The sequence below is a fragment of the Clinocottus analis genome, unplaced genomic scaffold, assembly GCF_023055335.1.
Source record: "Clinocottus analis isolate CAN_PGR_092001 unplaced genomic scaffold, fCliAna1.0.p SCAF_1, whole genome shotgun sequence".
NCBI lineage: Eukaryota > Metazoa > Chordata > Actinopteri > Perciformes > Cottidae > Clinocottus > Clinocottus analis.
In genome coordinates this window covers 22,371,506-22,397,284 of record NW_027175820.1, presented here as the reverse complement: position 1 = coordinate 22,397,284, position 25,779 = coordinate 22,371,506, and the positions used below count along the sequence as shown (strand labels likewise).

General features: G+C 40.8%; 2 protein-coding genes across 3 annotated transcripts; both read right to left on the bottom strand.

Moving 5' to 3' along the window:
• Positions 1-2,931: 2,931 nt before the first annotated feature.
• bbs4 (Bardet-Biedl syndrome 4) lies at positions 2,932-16,205 on the bottom strand. Its single transcript, XM_068571451.1, has 16 exons — positions 16,146-16,205; positions 14,153-14,195; positions 11,117-11,196; positions 10,547-10,610; positions 10,192-10,303; positions 9,848-9,920; positions 9,441-9,494; positions 9,222-9,349; positions 8,401-8,455; positions 8,174-8,242; positions 7,815-7,967; positions 7,367-7,538; positions 7,024-7,093; positions 6,778-6,922; positions 6,147-6,342; positions 2,932-3,612 (listed from the first exon to the last, which is right to left on the bottom strand). The coding sequence occupies exons 1-16, from the start codon at positions 16,203-16,205 to the stop codon at positions 3,458-3,460; spliced, it is 1,629 nt and encodes a 542-aa protein (XP_068427552.1). The 3' UTR covers positions 2,932-3,457.
• Positions 16,206-16,461: 256 nt separating this feature from the next.
• Positions 16,462-24,524, bottom strand: scamp2l (secretory carrier membrane protein 2, like). Of its 2 annotated transcripts, none has more exons than XM_068571430.1 (9): positions 24,385-24,524; positions 23,509-23,580; positions 23,322-23,411; positions 22,157-22,286; positions 21,930-22,058; positions 20,933-21,092; positions 20,059-20,160; positions 19,443-19,560; positions 16,462-18,249 (listed from the first exon to the last, which is right to left on the bottom strand). In XM_068571430.1, the coding sequence occupies exons 1-9, from the start codon at positions 24,439-24,441 to the stop codon at positions 18,103-18,105; spliced, it is 1,005 nt and encodes a 334-aa protein (XP_068427531.1). In that variant the 5' UTR covers positions 24,442-24,524; the 3' UTR covers positions 16,462-18,102. The 2 variants fall into 2 exon arrangements, with proteins under 2 accessions (XP_068427531.1, XP_068427540.1); XM_068571439.1 differs by having other exon boundaries at positions 18,114-18,249; positions 20,059-20,107.
• Between the last annotated feature and the right edge of the window lie 1,255 nt (positions 24,525-25,779).

Here is a 25,779-nt window from a genome sequence, read left to right as displayed (position 1 = left end):
CACGCCCCCTCACAGCTGTTAGCAGAAGCAGAGCTGCAGCATCACCACCTCCAGAAGCTGAAGTGAACCCCAGACCTTCTGGTTTTGGAACAAACTTTGTCCGCTTGGCATTTTGCCTCGCTATCTTTTGTATGTGAGAAGCTTCCTCTTGGATGCGTTGGTGGCTACACACCCAGCGTATCCAGTCGACTCCCAGAAATGTGCCGGGAAAAAAAAGCTAAATAAGAAGAAAATAAGAAAATACAGACTCACACACTTCTAGCGGATGATGATGGAGAGGGATTTCTTTTGTATGAGTCTATTGTTCTAGACATTACATCTTCAACAGGAGAAGACGTTGGATGTATTTTAGCCGGTTCCTAGTTACAACTGTATATCGGATGTGAATCAACCTTGCATTCCCTGGAGTCAGAGAACTTTAAATGAAAAAAAAAACAACCTCCACGAGGTCGCCTACTGAGGCGACTCCACGGGCGATTTGAATTGTAGAGGGACGAGAAATGGAAAAGCAATCTTCCACAGCTGCACTGGAAAATAACTGCAGCAGGGAGCAGTGAATTACAGCCATCAGCTGGCCTGTAAAGTTACCACCGCGGGCATTTCAGGCATTTAACCAGGACCTAATGAAGAAACCACTGCTTTTGGCAATAACTGAATGTAGATTCTATTGTCCGTGAAGAGGCTCCGATGAGGGAGGACGATCAATGATGCATCTTTAAATATTTTATCAGAGAACAATGGCAGTATTATGACGGGGATTAAATGATTAGCACATGTTTTTTTTCTCGCTAATTACACATTTATGTATGCTCAGTAAGTGTATGGCATCAATTTAGGCTCAGTGGAATCTAAACTTGCAAAATATAGAAATTCCTTCAATGTCTTGTCTGAACTTACGAATAATTTTCACATGTGTTTTTTTTTTTTTAACGTTTATTTTCCACTGAGCTTAATAACTTCACTCTGTGAACGACTCCGCCTCGGTGGCCGGGAAATCTTTGAGTCTGAAATTGTGGGGTTCAGTTTGAGGAGATAAACGGCGTCAATAAACCTATCTTAAAATTGTTCAGTTTAGTCTTCACTCTCCCACTCGGGAAATGTATTTTCTTTTGAAGCGTTGCAAAAACAGGCCCATTGAAACAGATGCACGCACACACTGTTATGTTTAATGTATGCGTGTAAAGCAGGATGGATGACTGTTCATATTTCCTATGAGCAATTTAACAACGTCAGCCAAACCCAGGAACATGTGTAATATCAGAGCATTTTGAGGGACTCAATGCTGAAGGGAGAAACGTAATTGTGGTATTACTCATCGGCAACTAACATCCAAGGTCATCCAGAAGAGCAGAGGTGAAGGTTAAGCCAGTTTATGAATCAATCTTTGGGAACATTATATTTGCAAAACTTTGCTGTAAACTGTTAAATGTAAATTGAGCGAAACAAAAGTCTTTCAACACTTAGTGACATATTATTGATGCAAAACGCAACATCTGTGCAGGATGGATTCTTGAATGAAAATATGTCACTTTCATGAATAAATACATAATAATAAGGGACAAATATTTTGTAGGCTCAACAGAGTGGTTCTTTTACTGAGCAAAAATACTTGAACAGTTGTTCAAGTGCGATGTGTGGCCCAGCGTTTCCAGGTTTACTCACTAAAAAGCACACAGCTGTTTACAATCGGAGCGTTGCCTTCCAGCACAATCACTTTCCCTCCTCTCATAATCTCCAGCCTCGGCTGCAGGAAGCGGACAAACCAGCACAACCGGTGCTACGAGGGAGAGACTGACAAGCGGCTTGTTGACCTGACGCTCGGGCCACAGCAGCATTCGCTCCGTCCTGAGCCCGATAACAAACACATATTCACTGTCCCCACTGGGGAAGAGGAAAAAGTAAATGGAAACGCTCAGTTGGGCCGATCTTTCTGCAAATCTGAAGCTACGACTGTGACGGTCTAAACAAACCCAACCAAAGCTCTCTGGCCTCAACGCTCGAGGCCTCTGAGAGGAATGTGACGGATAAATAAACAGGACGACGTTCATTCTAATCCCACATCGTATTTAAGGGTCTGCAAATATGCCTCGATATCAAGCCAAAGAGGAGCTATGAAGAGAAAGCTTCTCGAGCTTCATCGTCACCAAACTGCAGTCCAGTTTGTGGAGAATCTCCAAAACACAAGTCTTTCAACACCTGCCATCGAATTAAATAACAATCTTGGTCTTAAACAGTAACGCGGTCGAACATCCGTCATTTATATTATCTCGAGGATTCGAAGCAAATCTTCAAACGTCAACAGTGAGGTTTTGGACGCTCTAGTTGTAATTCTAACAAGCGCTTGGGTCGTAATCTTTGTGCACAAGGACACTTTCCTTTGCCTTTCTTTGTCTTTCAGCAGTCCATTAGTCTCTAAACGACTAAACCGAAACACCAGCGGTTTGGTATTTAAATGCCCCCAAAAGATTAAACACACAGAAAGAATCCTATCCCGGTGTATATAGAGACTTTGTCAGGGCACATTCTTCATGAATAGTTTTGGTTAATATGTATAAACTGCCCCATCCACACTGTAATCCATCCACATAAATAATTTCAGTGTGTGTGTGACCTTCAGCACAGATAATTTATGAGGTGCCATCTCTAAACCAAAACTACTTTATTTCTTATTCAGAAGTGTGTTTCTCCCTAAAAACCATTAGAGGATGTTCATCATGGATGACAAAATATTAAGCTTGATGAGTACTTCACACATATATGTGAATACATAAGTGTTCATTTTAAAGTAGTCTCCTTATATTGCGTGTTAAATGACTTTGAGAGCTCTTTAAAAACTCTGTTGGTTTAATTGAATGACCTTAACGTTAGAAAAAACAGCAAAAAACAACATTGAAACTGGACGCAGCTATTTTCTTTTAAAGTCTCTTATTTAATATTAAATACATGACTCTATAAACATAACATTTATCCACATATAAAAGCATGTATCGCTATTTACACTCAACCCTCAAAAAAAGCTCTATCATACAAACAAGCAATATCCGGCAACTATTCATAAACATCCCTTTATGTCTTTATGATTTGAGCAGTGATTGTCGCAGCATTTCATATATTTCAGGATCCTCTCTGCAAATGTCAATTTAAGGAACATTCATCATTTGACCGTATTGCTGAGCTCATCCAAATAGGAACAATTGTAACAGCACAAACCCCCAAAACATTAGCATTTTGTCGAATAGAGACGTCCTTGAACTGCGACATCCAATTGGAATTGGTTTTTTACACTTGGTGTTTAACCAAAATGCACATCACTATTGACCTTATTGGTGTAAAGACACACATTATTGTTCAAGACATGATTTGTCTGTGCAGCAGGTCCCTAAACCAGAACAGAACATTAACATAGTTGTGACCATAAGACAAAGACGTCCGGTCAGATTGTGGCTAACAAGCTAACTCATTCCTCCACCTTAGATTTCCTCTTGGAGGTACTGGGTTTGGGGTTTTCTGACTCGGCTGGTTCTGGAGAGCCTGGGGGATCGATGGGCGGACTGGGGGCTTTCTCCACATCCGGTTCTGGCTCCAGGGGCATGGAGGGGCCTTTGGAAGCTCCTGAAAATAACAAAAGCAATGAGAGTTGATGCCAATATTGCTCAGAAAAGGTCTCATTGATGGAAACATATAAAGCAATTGATCAAATCTGTAACATTATTCGGGACATTTACGAGGCCAGGTTGTAGGTTCGACTGGCAGCAAAGGTATATAATATTAATAAGTACGTTCTCTTCAGTGTGTAAACTGCAACTAAGAATGTTTTTTTTCATGGAGAGGATCTTCTTCATGGAGTCCACCATGTTTTCACGTTTTTTACGTCGGCCTTCATAGTTCTTCTTCCCGCTTGACACAGCTGGTTGCAATCTGCGACCTCACCACTAGATGTCACTAAATCCTACACACTGGACCGTCAAATGTGATTGGCTTGCTGTCCCCACGCTTTGCACTGTCACATGCCTTCGTCATATCCAGCAGAACAAAACCTGATTGTCATGATGGCGACGGTGAACTCGCAGGTCAGAGCTCACCTCGGTTCAACTGTCAGAGAGTGGACGTGCACCAATGGAGCACCGTGTTTGTAAATGGGCTCGTTTCTTACAACATCACATGACCAGACTACAAACTGTAGCGTGACGACGGTTCTGTGAAGTGTTCATTCATTACCAGCACGGAAACCATGACACGACGCCGAGTGCGGGGTAATTGTAACCGTACTCTCCAAAAAAGATGCACGTAACTAGACTTTCCAGTTGTGACATTCCACAGACGGGCAACTTAAGATTGGCTTCTATAAACGGTGCAATTTCCAGACATTTAGAAGGTGGTGAGTCATTAAGGAGTACCAGTCTGATGCGTTCACAGCATATTTATAACTTTAACAACAAAGTTTGTCCCCTGACTAAACAATGACACAATACCCCCCACTGTAACACACATGGGTGAGAAGCAGGGGGCGTCTGAATGCCTGTGAAACAGAACTTACCTTGAAACAGAGGTGGGACCAAGTCATTGTTTTGTCACAAATAAATCAAGCATGAAATCCTAAAACTTTGAGTTGCGGGTCTTTAGCACGTCCCAATACGATCTTCATCATATGTTATGCCAGTCCGGGGTTCGAATCTCGCACGAGGTTCAACCTGGGTTGGTACGACTGTGTGAATTACCCAGATGATTAGTAAACCATCCCTTCGGGGTCCCGGGAACCATGCTAGTGGGGAGCCCGGATTATTGGGGTCCATCAACCAGGTGTGGTTTGAATGAATTTTTATGATAATTCAATTAAATAACCTACTTAATATAAAAGTCAGTTTATGAATCTACACGTATGTTAAATAACTATTTTGAAAGGATTTTTGTATGGGTGCTAATTTTAAATATTTTTTTCTTTTTTTTAATCTCACGTACCCCTCGTTTGAGAACCACTCTTGTAGTATGACCTACTAAACAAAATATCTATTATCCATCTTGATGTGTGTTTTTAAACACAAATATAACATAAGCTGTGAAACACACAACCCGGACATATACGCAGCCTAACCCAGTAGTGTTGATAGCTGTCACAAGACTGGCTACACTGGCGCGAAACTGCTAGCGCGCGAGTAGCACCCGTTGCTAATTATGCGAGCCGCCGTTAGCTGCCCCCCGTTGCAGCACTAAAACACTTACTAAACAATCAAAACATGGAACTACTAACGTACTGCGTTAGATTTGTGAATTTCAATTGAAAAAAACAACGTTAAGAGGAAAAAAATCCATCCCAAATATATATATTTTAAGAATCTTAAAATATCTATATTTGGGCTTTACGGCCAGTCTGTTGAATCACAGAATGGCCGTAAAGCGCCGGTGGTTGAGTGTGAGAGAGCAGATAGATTGCCAGAGCCTTGTAATTAAGTAAAAGGTCTGACAGCGAACATGGTTGCATTGTTCTGCTTGTTATTTGTTAACAGCAACAAAAGGAGTAGAAAGCCCAGCCAACAGGCTTCCTCTCCAGTCCACTGAGGTCTGGGAGCTGTGAGCCGTGACGATCATTTCAGAGTAGCCTTGAATTTATTATCTTAACTGTGTGTCATTTTTTTTCCACACTGCTTTCTTTTTTTTTTTTACCAAGAATATATACCGGCTAGAGGTTAGTTTCTTTTATTTATTTTTTAACATATTCCATTTTGCCTCAGCTCATGAATTCAATCTGCTCCAGTAGTGCGGCAGGCAAGAGGCTGTGAATAAAACACACAGGGAAGAGATATTTTTCAAGTTTCTATTAAAAAAGAAAAAAATTGGGCTTCGGTTTAATGAAGAGAGGTGGAGGCTGTAAAAATGTGTCACCGTCGGCACGAAGGGCGGAACACTGGACTTTTCTGCAGAAAGATATTTTTGGTGCGCTCACCTCATTTTGAGTTTGTGCTTGTACAAACTTAAGACATTCAGCGACGCCCATCACCTCCAGACTCAGAGCTGGACCTCATTTCAAGCCTCACCTCAGCCCTGACGGCCGACAGAGTGGCTCTGTCGCGACACCCAAACGTCACACCAGAAGCTACGCCGAGGTGAGTATTAACTGACACTTTCCACAGCCCATTGGTCATTTGTACCTGTTGGCAGCTGGAGGTTCTTGTTGTAGCTCGCAGCAGAAGACATGGCTTGGCCCAGGGCTTGGTTAGTACCGAGGGGAGCTTTGGTGGCTGCTGCAGAGTTTGGTTTGGATTTGGAGTCCTTGCCTGGTTTGGTCCACACCAGACCCTCTGTCACCTGCAGAGCAGATCCCATCTTCTGAGCCATGTCCATTAGCTGTGAGGGGGAAAAGTAGACTTAGAAATACTGGAAGGAAAGACTTCGACAACTGACTTTGACACGTCAACAGGACCAAACTCACACTAATAAACAAGCTAACTGATCGAGGCCAGAAACTCCTGTGTTCTGCGAGGCAAAACTTCTGTTTTTGTCGAAGGAGTCTTCTGACAAGACAACGACTTTAGTTCCCTGTCTGATGGTCAGCTAAAGTGCTGAAACTGTTCTAAAATAGCGTACACTTAAACTGACGTTTTCTCTTAGAAATGTTTTGCTGCTGTCCCCATCCACAGCAGTGCACTGCTTAGCTTCTGTACTTCTACTTCTGTCTATTTCTTCAAACTCTGGACGTGCCGACAGCCTCCTATACACCTACTATGGATATGTACGTCACACAAATCCACTTCAAAACATCCAAACCGTCCCTTTAGGTACCTCCGTATCAAACTCAAAGTTGCTGTTGTTGTCTCGAAGTAGGTTGACTTTCCTCTCCATCTCCTGATACTGATCCAGAGTTGCCTTCTTGTCACCGTGATTATAGAGGAAGATGGCAAAGTTCAGGTTGACCAGAGGGTTGGATCTGCAGGTGTTTGATCAGCAAAGCAATAATTACATTAAACGATTAAATTACAGACTTTGATTCAAACAAACAGTACATTTAAGATGGTAAGACGGACTCACTCGTCAATTGTCACAGCTTGTTCATACGCTCTGGTGGCATTCTCTACATCCTCTAAGTTGGTCAGAGCCACTGTTAAGAATGAGCACGAGACAGTATTTCAGTTCATGTTTAAACTTGTCAAATAAAGGAGGAGACAACTGTTCATGAAGGCACATTCAGCATGTTCAAGTTGTTGCATGTTGGGTGCATTTTACAAAAGGAATAGGATGTAACTGTGAATATAAAAGTAAATGTACAACAGTAAAGTGCTTAATATCCCGAGACCGTTTCCACTATTCTTTGACCAAGAATCATCGATTTACTCATGAATAATTTCGCTGTCTCTCTGACTCAGAACAGTACCTGCCAGTAACATGTAGAGTTCCCCCATTCGTGGGTTCAGGTTGATGGCTGCGCTGAGGAAGTGGAAGGCAGAGGCGTACTGCTGCATGGTCAGGTGAACCAGACCCAGGTTGTACAACACCTTCCAGTCAAAGGGAGACATGTAGTGCGCTCGCTTCAGGCAGCTGATGGCCTGCGGGGGGAGACGGAGACGGGAGAGGGAAGTCAAGAAGCCCAACAGTAAGAAATGACACCGTGGATTCTGAGCAATGGTGCGAATATAAATCTACAGTATATCTATGTTCAATGCTGTTTAAAATGCTTGAGGGGGGTTCGCTATGTAACTATTGCAAAACAGAAACGGAAAAATGTGAAACTGAAGGGTGAATTAACTTCTTTTTTTTTTTGGAGTACTGCCTTTCTTGGTTGTTTAACCGAAAAAGACAAGTGAATGGACAGTATTACTCACGGCCACGTATTTCTTTTTTCCAAAGAAGCACATGCCGATGTTGTTCCAGAGGGGGGGGCTCTCTGGCACAGCGCAGGCTGCCACTCTGTACTTGTTCATGGCCACATCAAAGTCACCATGGGTCTGCATCATGCTGCCTGCAGCCAGGATGGCCTGGGAATAAAAACAATGATTAGAGAGATATTAGAGGAGGATGACAGTGCTTGTAATGAAAGACTGGCTGTGCCACCTGACAGAGAATGACCTTTTATTTGAACTGAACTGCTCTAGAAGAAGTTTAATGCGCTGTCCTCAGGTAACTTCAGCTACGTCAGCTACGTTTATACCAAAACACAACGTGTGTTAAAATACCCACGTACCTTATAATTGTTGGGGTCAAAAGTGAGGGCATTTCCAAGGTGCTCAAATGCTTTTTGGTATTTCCCAAGCTGTCGAAAACACAAACACGGATTATACACTAACTCATTTCTAAATGTTTCTGACACCTTCAGTAAATGTCACTCCTATCTTGTAGTGCACGTCACTTGCGTACACATAATTTCCCTGGAAAAGGTTATTAAAGAAACACACAAAAAAAACTACCTACCTGTAAAAACAGCAGCCCAAGAGTCGTCAAGAGTTCAGTATTCTCTGGAGAGAATCTGAATTGAGGAAGCAACAAGAATGTCACTTTATCTACGCCGGTAATTACAGTTAATGCTTGCACTTATTCTTAAGATAACATAGTTGATATTCAAAGAATCTGCTGATTCAATCAGGGTTTGATTCAGCATAATTGTGGAGTATTAATTATGACCTGTGGGGGGATGATGTGACTCTAAGAAAGAAATGGAGGCAGATCTGCATTAAAATAAGATTCACAGTGGTACGTCTCATCAAAGCAACATCAGTATTGGGGCACTTGATTAATTCATTTAACCCCAACAGGAGGTCGCCCTAATGAGCTCTACTATTATAGACACGGATGTAATTTTGGTATTTATGCCACGGTCTAATGTTTGAATATTCAACATGTGAGTAGATACGGAAATCAATAAAAATGAAGACTGAAGTGAAAGGGTTACAACGAAACAAGAACTGGAACTTTGTGTTAGATTGAAGGAGATAATTATAGAGGGAAATCATAGACAGCATGTTTTATGGCTCTTATCTCTTTTACTGCTTTGATTCAATGTTATCATGAAGACAACTGCCATGTTAGTGATAAAAACAAGTTTCTCTTATCATAAGGCTTGGATAGAGGGGTTTTCTGGTAAACAATGAACTTAAAATGAAATATTATAATTGATAACTCTATGTTTATATAAAAAACATATATATATATAGATAGCTAGATGGATGGATGGATGGATGGATAGATGGATAGATAGATAGATAGATAGATTAGATTAGATCCACTTCACTTACTCCACTGCCGTCCTGTACACTTCGATGGCCTTGTCAGTTTCTCCAGCCAGCAGATGAACTTTCCCGAGCATCATGAACGTCTTGTCGTGTTTATTAATCCGGAGCGCTATGTTTAGATGCTCCTCAGCCTGACGAGAGACAGACGATCAAAATGATCAAATCACCCAGGAAGGAGCACAGTGTGTCCTGTCTTGGTGTCTGCACAATCAGCATACTCACATGTTTGAAGTCTTTGATGAAGAAATAGCACAACCCCAGATTATGACTGATCTCCTGGGGTGAGAAAGTGTCAGATTATACAGGGCTTGAAAAAGGCTTAGATCAATTTAATTTCCAAATATAAAACCTATTTGAGACACAAGCTCTGTGGAATACAAACTCTACAGTAGTATTAGAGGGGATGTGTGTAAAAAAAAACAGCTTCATAGAAGTCAAGGAGGGGCAACCATGATGCTTTTTTCGTCTTTCTTTTAATTGTTTAGAAAAGACATTTGGTCCTTCTGAATTTATGGAGATCTTGTTGAGAGGACGTCATGCTGTGTATTTAGAGTGAAAGATGCCAGACCCACTTAACACACAAACTTTAAGACAAAGCAGAAACTCAGTGCTCCAGCGTTTTCTTTTACCCAGTCTTTCTCGTTCAGCCTCGCAGCTTCGTGATAGAACTCAATAGCTGCTTTGTGCTTTCCCAGGAGAAATCTAAGGAAAGAAATAAACAACAACAATCCATATGAGAAATGAATCAATTCCATTCACTGCATGCCGAAACGCATTCCTTACAATCCTGCAACAGTTTAAAATACTCATTGTGTGGGTGGCTGAACTTTTCCCCTATCATATTAAAAAAAGTTTTTCGCCATAACTGGCCTGCAGTTGGGGTTGGTTATCACTGATATTTCTTTCCTATGTCTGTCTTGTTAGATAATGGAGACAGGCTGATGCAGCCCAGCCTTGAGGGCAGTAGACTCACAGTGATCTGGCCACTTGCTTGAGATTATCAGTGCTGCTGGGATTCAGGATGGCACAGCTCTGAAACAGCTCCAGGGACGGCTGGATCTTGCCCTCGAGACGCATAATTAGTGCTGTGGCAAGAAATTAAAAACACAAAAAGAGAGAATCTTCATCTACATGAGAAAGTAAAAAAAAAAAAAAAAGCACATTAAGAAGAATCAAAGGCACAGCATGGGGTCCGCAGACAAGATTTTGGGGGAAATAAATGATGTATTGAGGTGCTCCGGCGCAGACAACCACCGAGTTTTCACTTGATGCCGATCTTCTTTAACATATGTGTGTGAGAGGAAAAAGATACCTTTAAAATGACTCACCTTGAACATATATGGCATATTCACACATTCCATTAGTCTCCTGCAGCTGTTCTTTAATGATCGCCTGCGTGGACACAGAACAGGGGACAATTTCTGGATGTTGCACCAATAGGTTTTCCTGAAGAGGCCACTTCTTCTTCTGCTCTTTTGCACTTTACACTGCTGCACTTGGACAAAACCAAAATAGCAGGCGTGCTTCGAGACGCTCACGCCCTCAATGAAGCCGGCGACACTGCGCTGACACAATTACAACGGGGCCTTGACAGTGAGGAGTGCATCTCTTATGAAGAAAAAGAGAGAAAGAGTCCGTAATTTATCTCACAAGAGCTGTACAGGCATCTATTCATCAGTGCTTTTATTAAGTACCTGCCTGTTTCATGTGGGAATACACAGGTCAATGCAGTGAAGTAGCCCGTAATGAAGTAGAGTGTTAGACAGAACCCGGGACATGCCAGGCATTCATTATCTTCATTATTTCTTTCAAAAAGGTCAATCAGATCAACGCTGAACACACGAAAGGGCCAATGACAGACCGAACCACAGGGAGATGGAGGAAAGACGGTACTTTACCTTGCAGGTGTCATAGTCCTTACGGATGTAGTGCTGGTGGATCAGCCAGTTTCTCCTCTCCACAATGGGAAGCTCTGGAGCTGAAAGCGAGAAGAGACGAAGGGAACTTTTAAGCTCATTACCCCTTTACTGTTCAGATAATGTCTTATTTAGTTGATGGCTGAATGATTAATCCTGAAAGCTCCCTCCTTTCGCAGTCATTAGTAGGTCTCTGATCCGACGGTTAGCGCAGATGTAACACGTCAACCTAAATCCACAGGCTGAGTTTAAGTCAATTCACCGAGCACGCTGCAGCTTGGAGCTTGTTCGCCGGTTTGTATTCACAAACAGACAGCTCAGACTATCAAAAGTTAATGTCTGTTTGGACTATTCATTTTTAATTTGGTCTTTTCTCTAATTTGGCAGTTGGACAAACACTCATGACGGCCCCCTCCCTCTCTGCAGTCGCCAGCAGGCCTTTGATCTGACAGCAACATAGATGTTAACACTTCAACCAAAAAGCCCCCGGGCCAAGCTGCAATCTCTTCACCAGCCACGCTGTAAATGTCACCTTGTAAGCAAGTTTTTTGTGTGTGTGTGTGTGTGTGTGTGTGTGTGTGTGTGTCTGTGTACCGCTTTTTGTCTTGGCAAGTTGGCGATATTTCCCGGTTGCCAGGGCAACAATGTATCTGGTGAGCCAGGTGCTCGTGACAGAACAGAGAAAGGTGTAGAGACGCGCTGAAAGCCGGAGGAATGAGCAGCACAATACAAAGCCAGCTTTACAGAGGGTTAGGTAACCCCAAGAACACAACCACAATGCTCCAAGTCTCCTTCCCGGCGGAGTACAATATTTCATTTCACGAGGAGGCAAAAACGTAATTCCAATTCATGCAAGTTTGATTCTGGTAATCCTGTTATCTTACACCTACTACCTTCCTCTGAGGCTAAAAATAGGATTCGACGCAATGTGGAAAGAAGTACTGGGCTTTGAGTCTGCCACTGGCATCTGGGGGATATCGTTAATGAACTGCCGGGGTAAAAGAAAATACAGTGTGAATTACACCAAAGCTCCCTTCTGTTTCTATCCGTCAGCGCTTCAAGCAGCGCGCTGTTGATTTGCAGCTAAAACTGGAGCCTCTTCCAACAACTTCAGAGAAATCCTTTTCCGACGCCGAGTGTGAAACTGCATGGGTTTCACACGTTTGGCCCGTCAAGATTTCGGAGTGGCCCTATTTGTAGCACCCCCTAATCCGCTTTCTTCCTGCTGAGACAGCAATAATATCCTTGTCTCTGTGTTTCAGATGGGGGCCCTGTGGCGCTCCGGAGTCCACGTCAACAAAGCAGTGTGTGTGTTTGTTGGAGGGGAGATGGGATACATGTGTGACATGCATTCCTGTAACCACTGTATAGAAGAATGGCGGAAAGGAGCCGAGAAGAAGAGCGCAGCAGGAGGTCTCCTAAATATAATTCTGTGGAAAACTTCATCCCCAAACATGGAGGATATTTCTCATTGTTACATTTGATCTGTCTAATGCTAAGACAGATTTGGCTTCCATGTGCTCCGAGCATCTGTTAAAGGGGGATAAGAGCAGAGGAGCGGCATGCTGAGATCAAAAGACACATGGGGAGAATGTAATGAAAAATACGAGGAATTATTTTTTTGGGGAAGTTCTACCACGAAAACTTTTAAAAACCCTTCGGTTCCACTGAGTAATTTATTCTCATATTCATCTGCTTACACTTTTTTTTTTCTTCCAAGGAATTTGACAGAATACACTCAAACACTTGATTTTGGAAAATGGAAACCGGTGACCTTCTGCCACTGGCATTTGTTTTGTTGCTGGTTTTAAGAGAAACATGGGCATGCTCACATATTTACAACCGCGCATGAGTCCGACACTCGGAGAATGAAGTAACTGCTTTGCATAAAATGTCATAAAAGCACATAATGTACTAGTGCATGTCAGATTTAATTGAGCAAAATACAATCCTTCAGGACGGTGGTTATAGGAATTGTATGAAATCAGTGGGTGATGGAGACAATTTAACTGAGATTTGTGGATTGTTTTTTAAAAATGTTTTACTTCTTGCTCATATTCAGGAGACTTTGGAGCAAATGGCATCATTCAATCATAGTTTTGCAATGTAAACTTCAGACAAGCGAAAACACACTATTTCACACTTCAACACTCTTCATAGTTGGTGTATCACTAATTATATGTAATTATAAACACCACCGTGTGTATAACACATGATGTAATACTGTATGTTCCAGTTTTTTTTTTTGCTCAGGTCGATGCCCATGTGTCATAGTTTTACATTGTATAATTAAGTTCTTTCTTGCATCGTAAACTGCATTCTATTCAATGGTTATTCCAATCATGGATCTCTCAATAGTTGATTTCGTTAGTAATAATTGCATGTTAAGAGTTATAGAGTATGAAAAATGGTAGTGTTTGACTTAGATGAATAGCTTATTCATCACTTAAACAACACTGTACACTTCCAATATATCAACAAATTCAAAACTAATCTTTTTTGTTTGTTTTATGATTTCTGACATCTTCCTTCAAACTATGCACGTACTCAGGGTTTTGATATGATTTGTCTCCACTAATTGTATGCACATGCAATAACATACACTGTACCAAATTGATCTCAAAGGACATGCAGTCTCAGCAGTGCTGATGACAAATACTAAATGTTGTCAGACTAAATTTAAAAAGCTCAAACGTGAACAACAGCCTAATGGGACATTAAGCCACAATTATGATGACAAAACATCCAGATATAATGTATAATCAACAAACATTTTCCACACATAGAAATATCTGGAACACAGCTCATCTGCATGCTGCATAAACAGCTTCTTCCTTCTAGGGACGAATGCAAGAAGGGTGAGGGTGACCTCTGCAGGACGATTAGTTCCTAACTCACTCTAGTGGCATTCTTTACCAGTTACAGACTGATTGAAATCGATATAATGCGTGCCGTAAAAGGACTCGTTTGTAGACAATTGTATAAGAGGACTTGCAGGTGTCAACTGTCTTGCTGTACCTTTAGGTGCTCGACGTTTCTTGGCTTCAGTGGCAACTGGGAGCTGAAATATAAAGAAACACAAACGAATAAGTAATAATCCATACGTTACTTAGCAAAATATACAGTACACCATCAATTAGAGTTAACTGTGAACAGCAGGTATGGCGGCCACACCAAAATAGATTTTCCCCCACACCCAAAAAAATGTTTTCGTACTCCTGTACTCCTCAGTGGAAATACAGGTCAAAGTTATGAGTCTATTATTTACGGCTTAGAGGCTGCAAATGTTAAAGAATTTAGGGGCCGACTGTTTTAAATTGTATATGGTCCTTGCAAAACAAACACACTTACATGGTGTAGTTTGCAACTGGTACAAGAGCCACTCCCACACACTTCAAATAAATGTTGTGGAAACACTGATTTATGTATGTTATGTTATAGTTTGTCAGTTGTGTATTGTTTTAATTACAGCGGCCTACTGCACTAAATGCCTTTTGCTCACCAGATGAAGGCTCGTTAGAAGAACTCTGACCAAAAGATTGCTTAGAAGTGAGTCGATGCTTTTCTTATCATAATTACTCACCATGACTAGGAAATATTGGATATTCTAATTATTCAATTATCACCGGAAGTTACTTTGGTGGCTTAAAAGAAGAAAAAAAATATTGTTCTGTGTCTAATCTGAGTGTCAAATGCAAGCCCATTGAAACAAAGTCACACCATCTATCACAAACGGTCCTTTCTTTAGGCTGCTTGTTCCCATTGTTAAAGAGTAGACGGTCACAGATTGAAAGATTTACAACTTAACAGGGGGCATTTTGCAATTCTTGCTCATGATCAGACTGTATCAAGTGAGGACTGCCAATGGTGGCAGAAGTACTCAGGGGAAAAAAAGCAAAAGTAGTAGTTAAGGATATACCAGCCTAAAACAAAAGTCCTGCATTCAAAATGTTACTAAAATAGATACTGAACCATCAACATGTCTTCTGAGCTGGAAACTAAATGACTATAATATGACTGTGCTGTGATGAAAACACAAGCATATTGGAGTTAATGTTGACATTTCTCACCAATCTCATGATAATAATTTCATGGTTTTATGATGGCCTGATTTAAATCAGCCCTCTCACACATCGCCTGTATTCTGATGCTGACACTGTAATGCTGTATTTTGAATGGAGAACTTTAACTTGTAACTACACTGTGGTATTTCTACGTTTACGTAGGTACAATACCTGAGTACTACTTCTTGCACCAACACAAGTACTAGTAATCAAGTACGAGGTTGCCTAAATTGTATTTCAGTGCAGTACATGAGTAAAGGGTCACAAGCTGCATATGTTGACGTCATCAGAAACATTAGGGATTTCACGTTTTATGAGGCGGTGATCCAGCTTCCTCGTGGGCAGGTAAATATGCGCATGCGCAGTCCCAGTGTTAAGCTTCCAATCACTTCTCTCCATATTTGACACACTTGAGTCCTGCTTCGCCACTGACGTTTAGTTTATTCGCTAATATTCTCTTCACGTCACCCCCCGACCAGACAAAAAAAAGCCGGACGTTGTAGCTATAACACCACTAAAGCTAGGTTAAGACGTAAAGTCGGCCTCAGTGACGTGAGTGCAGAGCTGGAGGGTTATTGGCGTTATGTAATTAGTTTACAGCACAACGCGTGGGATGACGAGTGTCCACTCCGCACCGTGTAACGTCCACGTCCCCTCACTGCAGCTTACAGTTAGCTAACAGTTAGCTCTCATGTTGTAGCTTTCTCCTCTGGACGAGTAAGATTAAAAGGCGGGTCGTTAGCTGCTTAATCAACTTAGCTGCGACTTATAGTCGGTTAGCCAAAAGCAGCGAGCATTCAACCGCCAGCGTTATGAAGGTTACATACTCCCCTAAAAAAATACACGTCACGTTTACTGAGTAGGTGTCACGCTATCGCCTCGTCGAAAGGCGTATTTGTGTTTACTCAAAGAAAAACTGGTAACTAGCTTCGGGGTTTCTCACTCACCGCCGTGTTTATCTCCTCGTCCGCCATCTTGGGATGATCGACACTAGAAGCCGTTGCCATGGAGACGTCATGGAGGAGTAGCCGGTGGGATTTATGAATGATGATTTTTGTTTCACCCGACCAACAAAATATGAATGTTTAGTATTTAATTAATACAAAAAAGGTATATAATAAAATACCATACGTGTAAAATTGGGCCTATAATAAAAAACTAATTAAAAGGGCAAAACAATTACCTAAATTAACCAGGGCAGAGAGTAGATTCAGTTTTTTAAAGGAAGATCACATCTACTGAAACATAAATATTACAGTTTATTCAATGTTAAGACTGAGAAAAGATTTCCAGCAAATGCCACTTCCATTTATATTTCAAACCAATATGTACAACACACCTTAAAACACACATTCTGATCGTCGAAGGAAAACTTCACCGGAAAAACTAATTTCTCTCCTCAAGACAAACAAAGTCACACAACACACGGAGCCTTATGCTCAAATCCCCACGCAGGAATTGGTGGGTTACATCTGCTTCCAGGCACTGAGGTTACACCCAAACAATGTGATTCAGCGTTACAGTATCGAAAGATCAGAATTGGACAACGTATACGTACAGTATATATACTATATACACTACATGTATATATACTGTACATATACAGTGTATTCCCAAGGAAAAATGTAAATACCCAACAACAAGTAGGTAGAAAGCAGCGAGAAAATACAGGAGAATTTCTGTCTGCAGTATAATTACTATGAAAAATATTATATATTTGTGTTCTTTCTGCTCGTTAATACACTCTCCTAAGTGCTGCAAATACACCTACATTCTATACTATATGTCACTAACTTTACATTAATAAATCTGCACCCTGACTGTCATTTTAATGACAGAAAACAAAATGGTATTCTTCATAACTCAACATGAATTAAAAATGTGCCATCCCAGTTGAACCATATCTTCATTTGCCCTAAGAGGAACCGTTTGTCACACTTCATCTAAAAATCAGTAAACTGATTAAAACAGAAATAAAAACCTTCATCCCGTTCCCTTCAATCTTCATCATCCTTCTGCACACATGAAAAAACAACAACATAAGATCTAGAGCAAAAAAAAAAATCAAACAGCAACTGTGTCCATGAGTAGTGTAAAATAGTAATAAAATGGTGGAATATAAAGTGACCTATTACACCTGTTATTGACGGCAGAATGACATAACCTGTAACGCACTACATGCTACTGTAGTGACACAAATATGTATTCATACATTAAGCGGGTCCATCATTTAATGACGGTGAAACATTCTCATGTCAAGTGTGCTTTTTAGATAATCCCGACTCCTCCCAGTGTTTATTCATGAGCCCCCAGTATGCGAGATAGAAACATCTTAAATTTTCCCGCCAGTGTATTTAACAGTGAAGGGATTTAAATAAATGTACTTTATCGCTAAACTCCAGCCCTGTTCAGTGGTGCGCCGTACATCTTTAGTCGGCCATGTTGAATGTATTCCAGTTAGTCAGATTGTGATGAGGGGTTGCCAATTCATTTTCGTCATACCCACGCCTCCTCCTCTTCCTCCTCCTCATCCTTCTCCTCCTCCTCTGCCTCGTTTGGTTGGACTTCAGTTGTCTGTCTCCTTCCTACTTTTCCCCAGAATACATTTGATAGCAGCAGCTGTGCTGCATACTGATGAGGATGGTAAAGAGCTCAGTAACAACAGAGACATAATGCAAGTCATGACATGCTTGCATAAGACCTGTAGCTTGTCTTCTGTATCTTTAAACAGCAAGAGGAAAAAGCGGGCACTTCACTCAATTTCTCGCAAAAGTTGCGTTTTTGTGTGTTTTTTTTGGCCTTTTTTTAAAAATAAATAGATTAAAACCAGATCTCCTGATCCTAATTACGTATGTTGGGACATGGCTATGTTGGTCAGAGAAGAGACTAACTTGAGGAAACAGTCTAATTCCTGCCAAAGGCTCCCTGGGCAGCGGAGGCGGCTGCACTGGTTGCAGCGGTCTGGACTGTTCGGTTGGTCAGGACGCCGGTGGAGAACTCCTGCTGCGCCTTGTTGAAGCTGGCACCCGTCCTCCTGTACTTAGAGTGCACCTGGGGACAGAAGACAGAAGGGTGAGGTTTCTTTCGATTGGAATAGTCGCTGTTTTTACCTCCTCACACTGCGTCAGGACATCTTCATTTTCGCTAATCAAACTGAAGACAAACTGTATCAATTGCACTGTATGCCGAGTGAATTGATGTATTATCCAAGTGTCTGTGTCTTGTATATTTGCAGCGTATGCTTCGTTATGTAATCCTGTTTTTGTCTGAATTGTTTTATAATGTAGTATTTGCACGATCGAAAATTAGATTGTACAATTCAAGTTGCTATTTTTTCAATTAATTCAATGTATTCATGAGTTAATGGGATATCTCAAAATGAAAGAAATGTTTGTGAAATTTGGAAGAAAGTTCAGGATTTAGTGTTTATAGAATTGTATACTGTAACGTTGTAATTTAGGGCATTTTCTTTGTCATTTCCTCATTGACTATAGTACTTATTTGAATGAAAACAATGTCATGCTTGTCTATCATAACTGTATGTGTATTTCAATGCCGATTTGGGTCACCATGTGTCCACAAACATCTTTAGGATTAAAATAGCAAAGTTCAAGGATCGTTCTAGGTTACATGCTCTCTGACTGCTTCTTAGTGGCAGTTATGATTTTTGGCAGGTTTGTATCGCAAAAGCAGATATTTCAGATGATAATGAAGGACGACTTGGTCTATAGAGTCCATGCTGTAGCCATGCTCGCTGTTAAAATAACAGTAAACAAAGATTTTCATCTCCATCTGCTGTTATGAGACATGTTTTGGGAAACTTGTTTGTGGACTGACCTGATTAAAGTGTTTTTAAACCTTTACAAGCCTTCAATAGCTTCTAAATCTCCATATTCCCTGTTTCACTTTCATGGCCAGTGTTTGTCACCATTTTTATTTTGTTTCTCTCTTTGATCTGCACTGAGTTGGAGGAAAAACAAACAATATAAACCCACAGAGGGAATACCCATATTTATATGTTTGACTTTCTATTTCATCCTATTACTTATAAAAAGGCACTGGCATCTTTAATTTGACTGCAAACATACTTTAAGTAATTTGCTTTAAAATAACAAAATAAGCATTAGGTAACCTAACCATGGTATATTTAATTTGCCTGGTTAATATTCAAATACTAACCAGATTATCTGCAATGTACAAACTGTAACATGGTTCAGTCATAAAGTTTTTTTCCAGTCGCGTACCATTTTCAGTAGAATCACAGACAGGACCGCGTTCACTGTGAAAAATCCGGCCACCACCATCATAACCACAGCCACAGGCAAGTTTGTGCCAATCATGCTGATGGATGCGATCCATCCGCTGTCAACAACACAGACAAATGTGTCATTTCACATTTTATACGACAATAAAACTAAATATTATAAAAATGGCTGAATTAAAGCAAAATTAGGCATGTCGCTAACCTTCCCCCGGTGACCAATGGGAAAGCGTGAGGTTTGAAACCGTGAATGATGGAAGACCGAAAAAGCCGAATATACGGCATGATATAGAAATAAAACCCAAAGAGAAAAGTTCCACAAACTTCCAAAAGCAGCGACCCAGACAAGTTAGGACAGCTGGAATCTGTCAAAGAGATGTAAGAGAGGAGATACAGGGCAAGAACACACACACACACAAACACAAAGACGTGAATGAAGAAAACACATGGACCCATGCATACCCACATTTACTACGAATCTACCCAAAGCACACTGGTTCTTACTCATGAAGTCAGACACCTCTTGTTAGCAACGAAAAACTTTATGGCACTCAGCCAACATGCAGATGGTTATTGGGTTAAAGAAGGTTCCCACTGACCTGTTGCCCCACTTGGGGATCCCAACCGTCTGGATGATGTACACCGCCACTTGGAAGAAAAAGACAAAGAAGAAGAAAAAGAAGCTGAAGGAGCTGTCAGACCTGGAGGAGAGACGAGGAAATACAAGGAAGTGTTATTAATGGTATTTAATATTGAGGTTTGTTTGCTGCCAGACGATCACATCAAGAGGTTACAGTTGAATGAAGACATTCAATACAAGACATAAAGAATAAAATGAACTTCAAATACACTTTTTACCAAGCTATATATAAAAATATATCCATTTTGAGTAATAAATCTTCACACAGAACCATTTCTTTTATCTGTCTTTTTGAGTTCCCGTTTTAATATGTTTTTTTAATTTACTTAAAAAAAAATAGATAAATTTATTTGGGCTTTAGAACCATCACTTGCCTCCTCTATTCTTTCTTTTGAATATCTAATTGTCCAATGTTGTGTCGTATGAGATCATTTTAATATATAGATCACAAGTAAACTACATTTTGCAGATATTACTCCAAAATCCAGAAAAGGTGTAAATGTGGTTTCAGATGCTTATTTTCAGCCAAAAATACAAGTCTTGCAGAAAACACATAATTTTGGTGTTAAAAAAAGAAAGAATTAAAAGCACTGTAAAACCATAAGCAAGAAAAATAGTGATAGTATCATTTTCTAATATTTTTCATTGAGTACAGAGCGGCTCCATTACACCTCCTCTAACTCCTCGAGCTGACTGGAGGATGTTCACAAAGTTTTAGTCAAGTAAAAAAACAACCCGCTGACTAGTTCATCTCCATATGTCCCTATCTCTGCTGCTTGCACAATAACACAGTTACATCCGGTGAGTCGTGCAGATCAAAGACTGCTGTGCACCTGAAGGCCTTGTAGACGGGCCTGTACCAGCAGACGAAGGACACGGGGGTGAAGAGGAGGAACCAGAGGATGGACAGACCGAAGTCGACGCCGTACTGAGAGCTTGCGGTGAAGTAAGCCAGGCAGGCCAGCACGTTGAGGAAGAGGGTGGCGCTGTGGACTGGGGAGACACGCAGGGGAAACCAGTGAGCTGGACAGACAACCATCATCCAAGACATCAGCCGAAGGACTAATTATTCTTTCGAATGAATAGAGTCCTGTGTAGATTTTAAAGTGAACCGTCTTTGGTGCGCTGTGTTTGCTGTCGCCGGCGATTTCAAAACAAGATTTCAACGATTTCAACCATCGCAACGTCAAGAGCGTCCTCCCAAAATACCATCAACACGTGAACTTTACGACTAATTGCAATGTTGTAGCAATGCATAGTGTATAATGATCAATACTATTATCATATTTTTGTGCAATACTGTTATATCTTTTATATTTTGTGCCTTTTTTTACCTTAAGTTTATTGTAATTCTGTGTTAGGAGGATCGAGCAAAATAAGCTTTTCATTGTTTAGAATAACCGTCTGTTATCTGTGCATATGACAGTAAAAACATCTTGAATCTTAGAGGAATTTATAGGTGCGTGTGATGTTTTTAGTCACCCCTTATAAAAGGGATACTTCACCCCCAAAATGAACACTTGTGTGTCCATTAACTCACCCTGTGTCACCTTTAATAATTAAAAAGCCACCACAGTATGTTCATAATTCATGCAATTGTGATATTGAGTTGTCAGATGGCCTGTGGATAAATCAATATCGGACAGAATACTATATAATATAAATAAATCATGATGTGAAGATGCTGACATCTGGTGTGCTACAGACCTACATAGTGTGGTCGGCGTCTGACGGTTTGGTATGCTAACAAGTCTGTTATGGATCAATGACCCTTTCATTTATTTACAAGCAGCAGGTATGAAGGTAAATACTGCATGCGGGGGTACGTACACATCCAGAGGTAGTACATCCTCTTGCAGATCCTGCGGTACTCCTCAGGGATTTCCTCCTCAAAGTCCTGATAGAAGCAGGGCTTCACAGGGGAGAACGAGGGAAGAGGTGGCCAGTTGTTCTCTTTAGCTGACACACACACACACACACAGAAAAAGATGGGTTAACATTGTGAGGCTGGTGTCGATCCGTATCGTTTTGTACACACAACTCAAACGTCTAGTTACCCCCAGTGTTGAGCGCTCGGCCTGCGCTCCTGTTCTGCAGCTCCTGCTCCTTCCGCTCCAGCTCGGCTGCTTTCTTCTCCAGCTCCTCCTGCTGTTTGAGGAGGCTCGCCTGGCCGGTAGCTGCACTCGCCTGGTGGGAGATGGAAGAGCTGCACTCGTAACGCCGAGCATAACGCTGTCACTGCGTCGCCACAACGCCCCGCTGCATTTTGACCTGCTTGTGAATTAACACAGGCACAACCCTGCATACCTAATGCAGCCGTGTGAAGCTCCAGCTACTGAGACCGAGTGTTACCCTGAAGTACCGTCCCACTACGATAACTACAGTTAACATTGATACTAAAAGCAGGCAATACTAAACACCAAAATAAGCTTATTACAGAGATATTGTGTTGGCAAATATGGTGGCAGATAAGTGACGAGGTGTTGCACTAGAGAGAATTCAAAAGTTGTTTTAACTGCGAGACGTGTAAAATAATACTATTGTTACAATGATCCCTATCAAAATATGGCTTATACAGTGGCAGAATGTAACATTTACAATTAGTCAAGTACTGTAGTACAATTTTTAGATGCTCTGACATACATATGCTATGCTACTTTATACTAAAATATTCTTTTAACACAAAAAAAAGACATACGTTTATATGATATGATGCAGTACTATACTACTAATATAGCCAGAGGTATAACAAAGTATAAGTAAAATGGGGTTCACCTATACTTTCAGCCACATTTAGAATATAGGACTCTTACTTAGAGTATTTTGACTTTAACTTAAGAAAAGGATCTGAGTATGTCTTCTATCACTGCAATTATACAAAGTGTTCATGTGGGTAAAGAAACGTGTATCGGCCCATGTACTGTTATGGTTTTACACTTTCAAATATTGTTATAACAATATATAATTCTTATTGGTCAGAGTCCATAATTCACTCAAAAACATTAGTGTTTTATTATTGTACTCTATCGTACTATTGTTTTGGACATTCAAAGCCACGAACAAGCACCAAAGACAGATGCAGTCTTTGTTAGCTGATCTTAGCCGACGTATAAAATGGCTGAAATGAGATTTCACACCAGGTCATTAAATGTTTTTTACTTGCAAATATATGTGTGTGTGTGTGTGTGTGTGTGTGTGTGTGTGTGTGTGCGTCTGACTCACTTGTGCGCTCTGCTCCACAGAGGTCTGCAGGATGGCGGGTTGTGAGGTGGCGGCAGCAGAGATGGGGATGGTCGTGCCAGAGTTGGTGTCCTGTAAAAACAAGTGAAGCAATATTTATTTTTGAAATACCGACAGGGAAAAACGAGACATCACATGAAGTGGTGGTATTGAAAACGGAGGAACGAACCATGTCAGTTGCAGAGAATGGGTTGAACTCGCCATAAGCTTCACCGCTGGTGGCTCGTGTGATTGACGCATCCTGAGAAAAAGAGAATAACTTAGTGTTATGTATTTTTTTTGGGTGAAGCCATGGTTCTTCTCTTATTTGGTACCATGTGTGGGGGGTAAAAAGTCCCAATGAGACCCAACCAGCACAGGAAGAGCACTTACTTGTTTCAGTTATTCAGAATCAGAGCCATTCATTTGCCAGGTATGTCTCATGCCAGGTATGTGCATACATTAGACTTTTGATATGTATTTGACTTATGGCCCATGGCTACATCTGTCTCTGGTAAAACACAGTTGTTTAGGCTTAAACAAGCAAAAGGATGCTTTTTCTTTAAGTAAATAAGCTCACCTATTACGAGTACCCCTTGAGCTATTGGATCTGAAAACACCCGGATGTGATCATTTGCTTCTGATCAAAACAAAAACACTTTATAAAAGATGCGATATACCTACAAAGTGCACCATTAAATCATATAATTCCCCTTGAGGAAGTTTACAAAATCCACCATTAATGGCGTCACTGAGCCACATTTGTTGTCTAGATATCAGCAGGCACCTGTTCGTGGGTCTGCTCACCTGCGCAGGTGAGTGAACTAAAAAGCCCACGTAGTACAGCGGACGCACACGTTTTACAGACACGTTTTTGTAAATGAAGGCTCTACACTTTGACTGCAATGTCTCATACTTTTAGAATAGTGACGTTTCTTTCTCCGGACACGCAGAGGCCGAACCCAGCAACCAACCAAACAGGTTTGTGTTACAGCAGATCTCTTTCAGTCTTCGGGCTCCGCGTCTTCCAAACTTGGCGCTCAGAGGAGTAAAAACACAGCCTCACCTGGAAGGGATTCATCTCCACCGGGTCCACGAAGGGGTTGCTGTCTAATTCTGACATTGTAGAGAAGAAAAAAAGTTTATCTTGTGTGGTATAAACAACACGACAGCTCCCGTCTCACCGGCTGCTGCTGGTGCTTCTTGTGACACGCCGAGCTTCTGCGCATGCGTCGATCGGAAGGTGCCCCGCGTCACCAGGAGGCTGTCCCTCACTACATTTCTGATCAATTAACACGTAGTATCTCTATTTTTATTTTTTTTAAAGTGTTTTTAACGAAACAATTGGTTTTAAAAATGGGTTTCTCGTCACATTCTGTGAAATGTGACCCGGTCTGTTGTGGTAAAAGTGCAAAAAAAAGAGCTCCTTTTAACACTTAAATCTGTTTATTTAGCTTTTCGGTTGCGTTTAGGTGCTGTCGGAGTTATGAGTGAAGTAAATATTATAGACGTGCCTGTTTCATTTATGCGATTGTTTGTCAATTTCATGCCATATAGCTGCTTATGTCGTGTGGTTGACTTCTAGCGAGTGGTGGGAGTACTGATATATTTTACTAATGTAGAAATTAGCAATAATACAGTAAACGATGACATAATAGCCTAGTTTAAGTGTCAACAGTAAAAGAAGCAATGTTACGTCTCATTTTAGAATAAAACATTTCTGATATTACAAGTATCTCAGAATTATACAAAAAAGGAGGAAAGTACAGTACAAGAGCAAATGTACTTTGATATATTACAGAACTGCTTTCAGATGTGAATCTCTGTACTTTGTGCCTCTTGCTTACAAAGTGCTCTGAAAACACCCGATGAGTTTTACTAACCAACATGTCTGCTGATACATGATTAGAAAGCAAACATTGCTTACAAACACCATACACAAGGGCAATATCAACACTACATAAGGCTGTTTCACTTTAAGGCTTTTAAAAAAACATGAGAACACTCAAGCACAGAGACTACATTTAAAGTTAGTTTTGTAAAAAGTCTTCACAAAAAAACTCTTTCAACGTATAGTATAAACTAACTATTCTCTTTCATCTAAATTAAAAGGTAGAGACTTAAACAGATGTTTTACTGATCCCCTCTCTGGGCTGGGAGAGTTATTACATCATGTTAACATTACATTTCCTGATTGAACCCCTTTCAGTTGCCTCATAACTGCTTTTATGTCACGTTATGGCCGAACCCTTCGACTCTGCAATATCCAAAGGTGATGAAACTAATTGACTTTACCAAATTTGAATGAAAACTGAAGTAAGATTCGTCTGCAGGCTACAGACAGTAAGAGGTTAGCTGAGTGTTAATAGCTGTATCAGTGGAGCAGTTCAATATGCTTAAATAATTGCAAAGCCAATTTCTGTTGATACCAGAAGAGAAATATGGACCCTAAAACATTTGT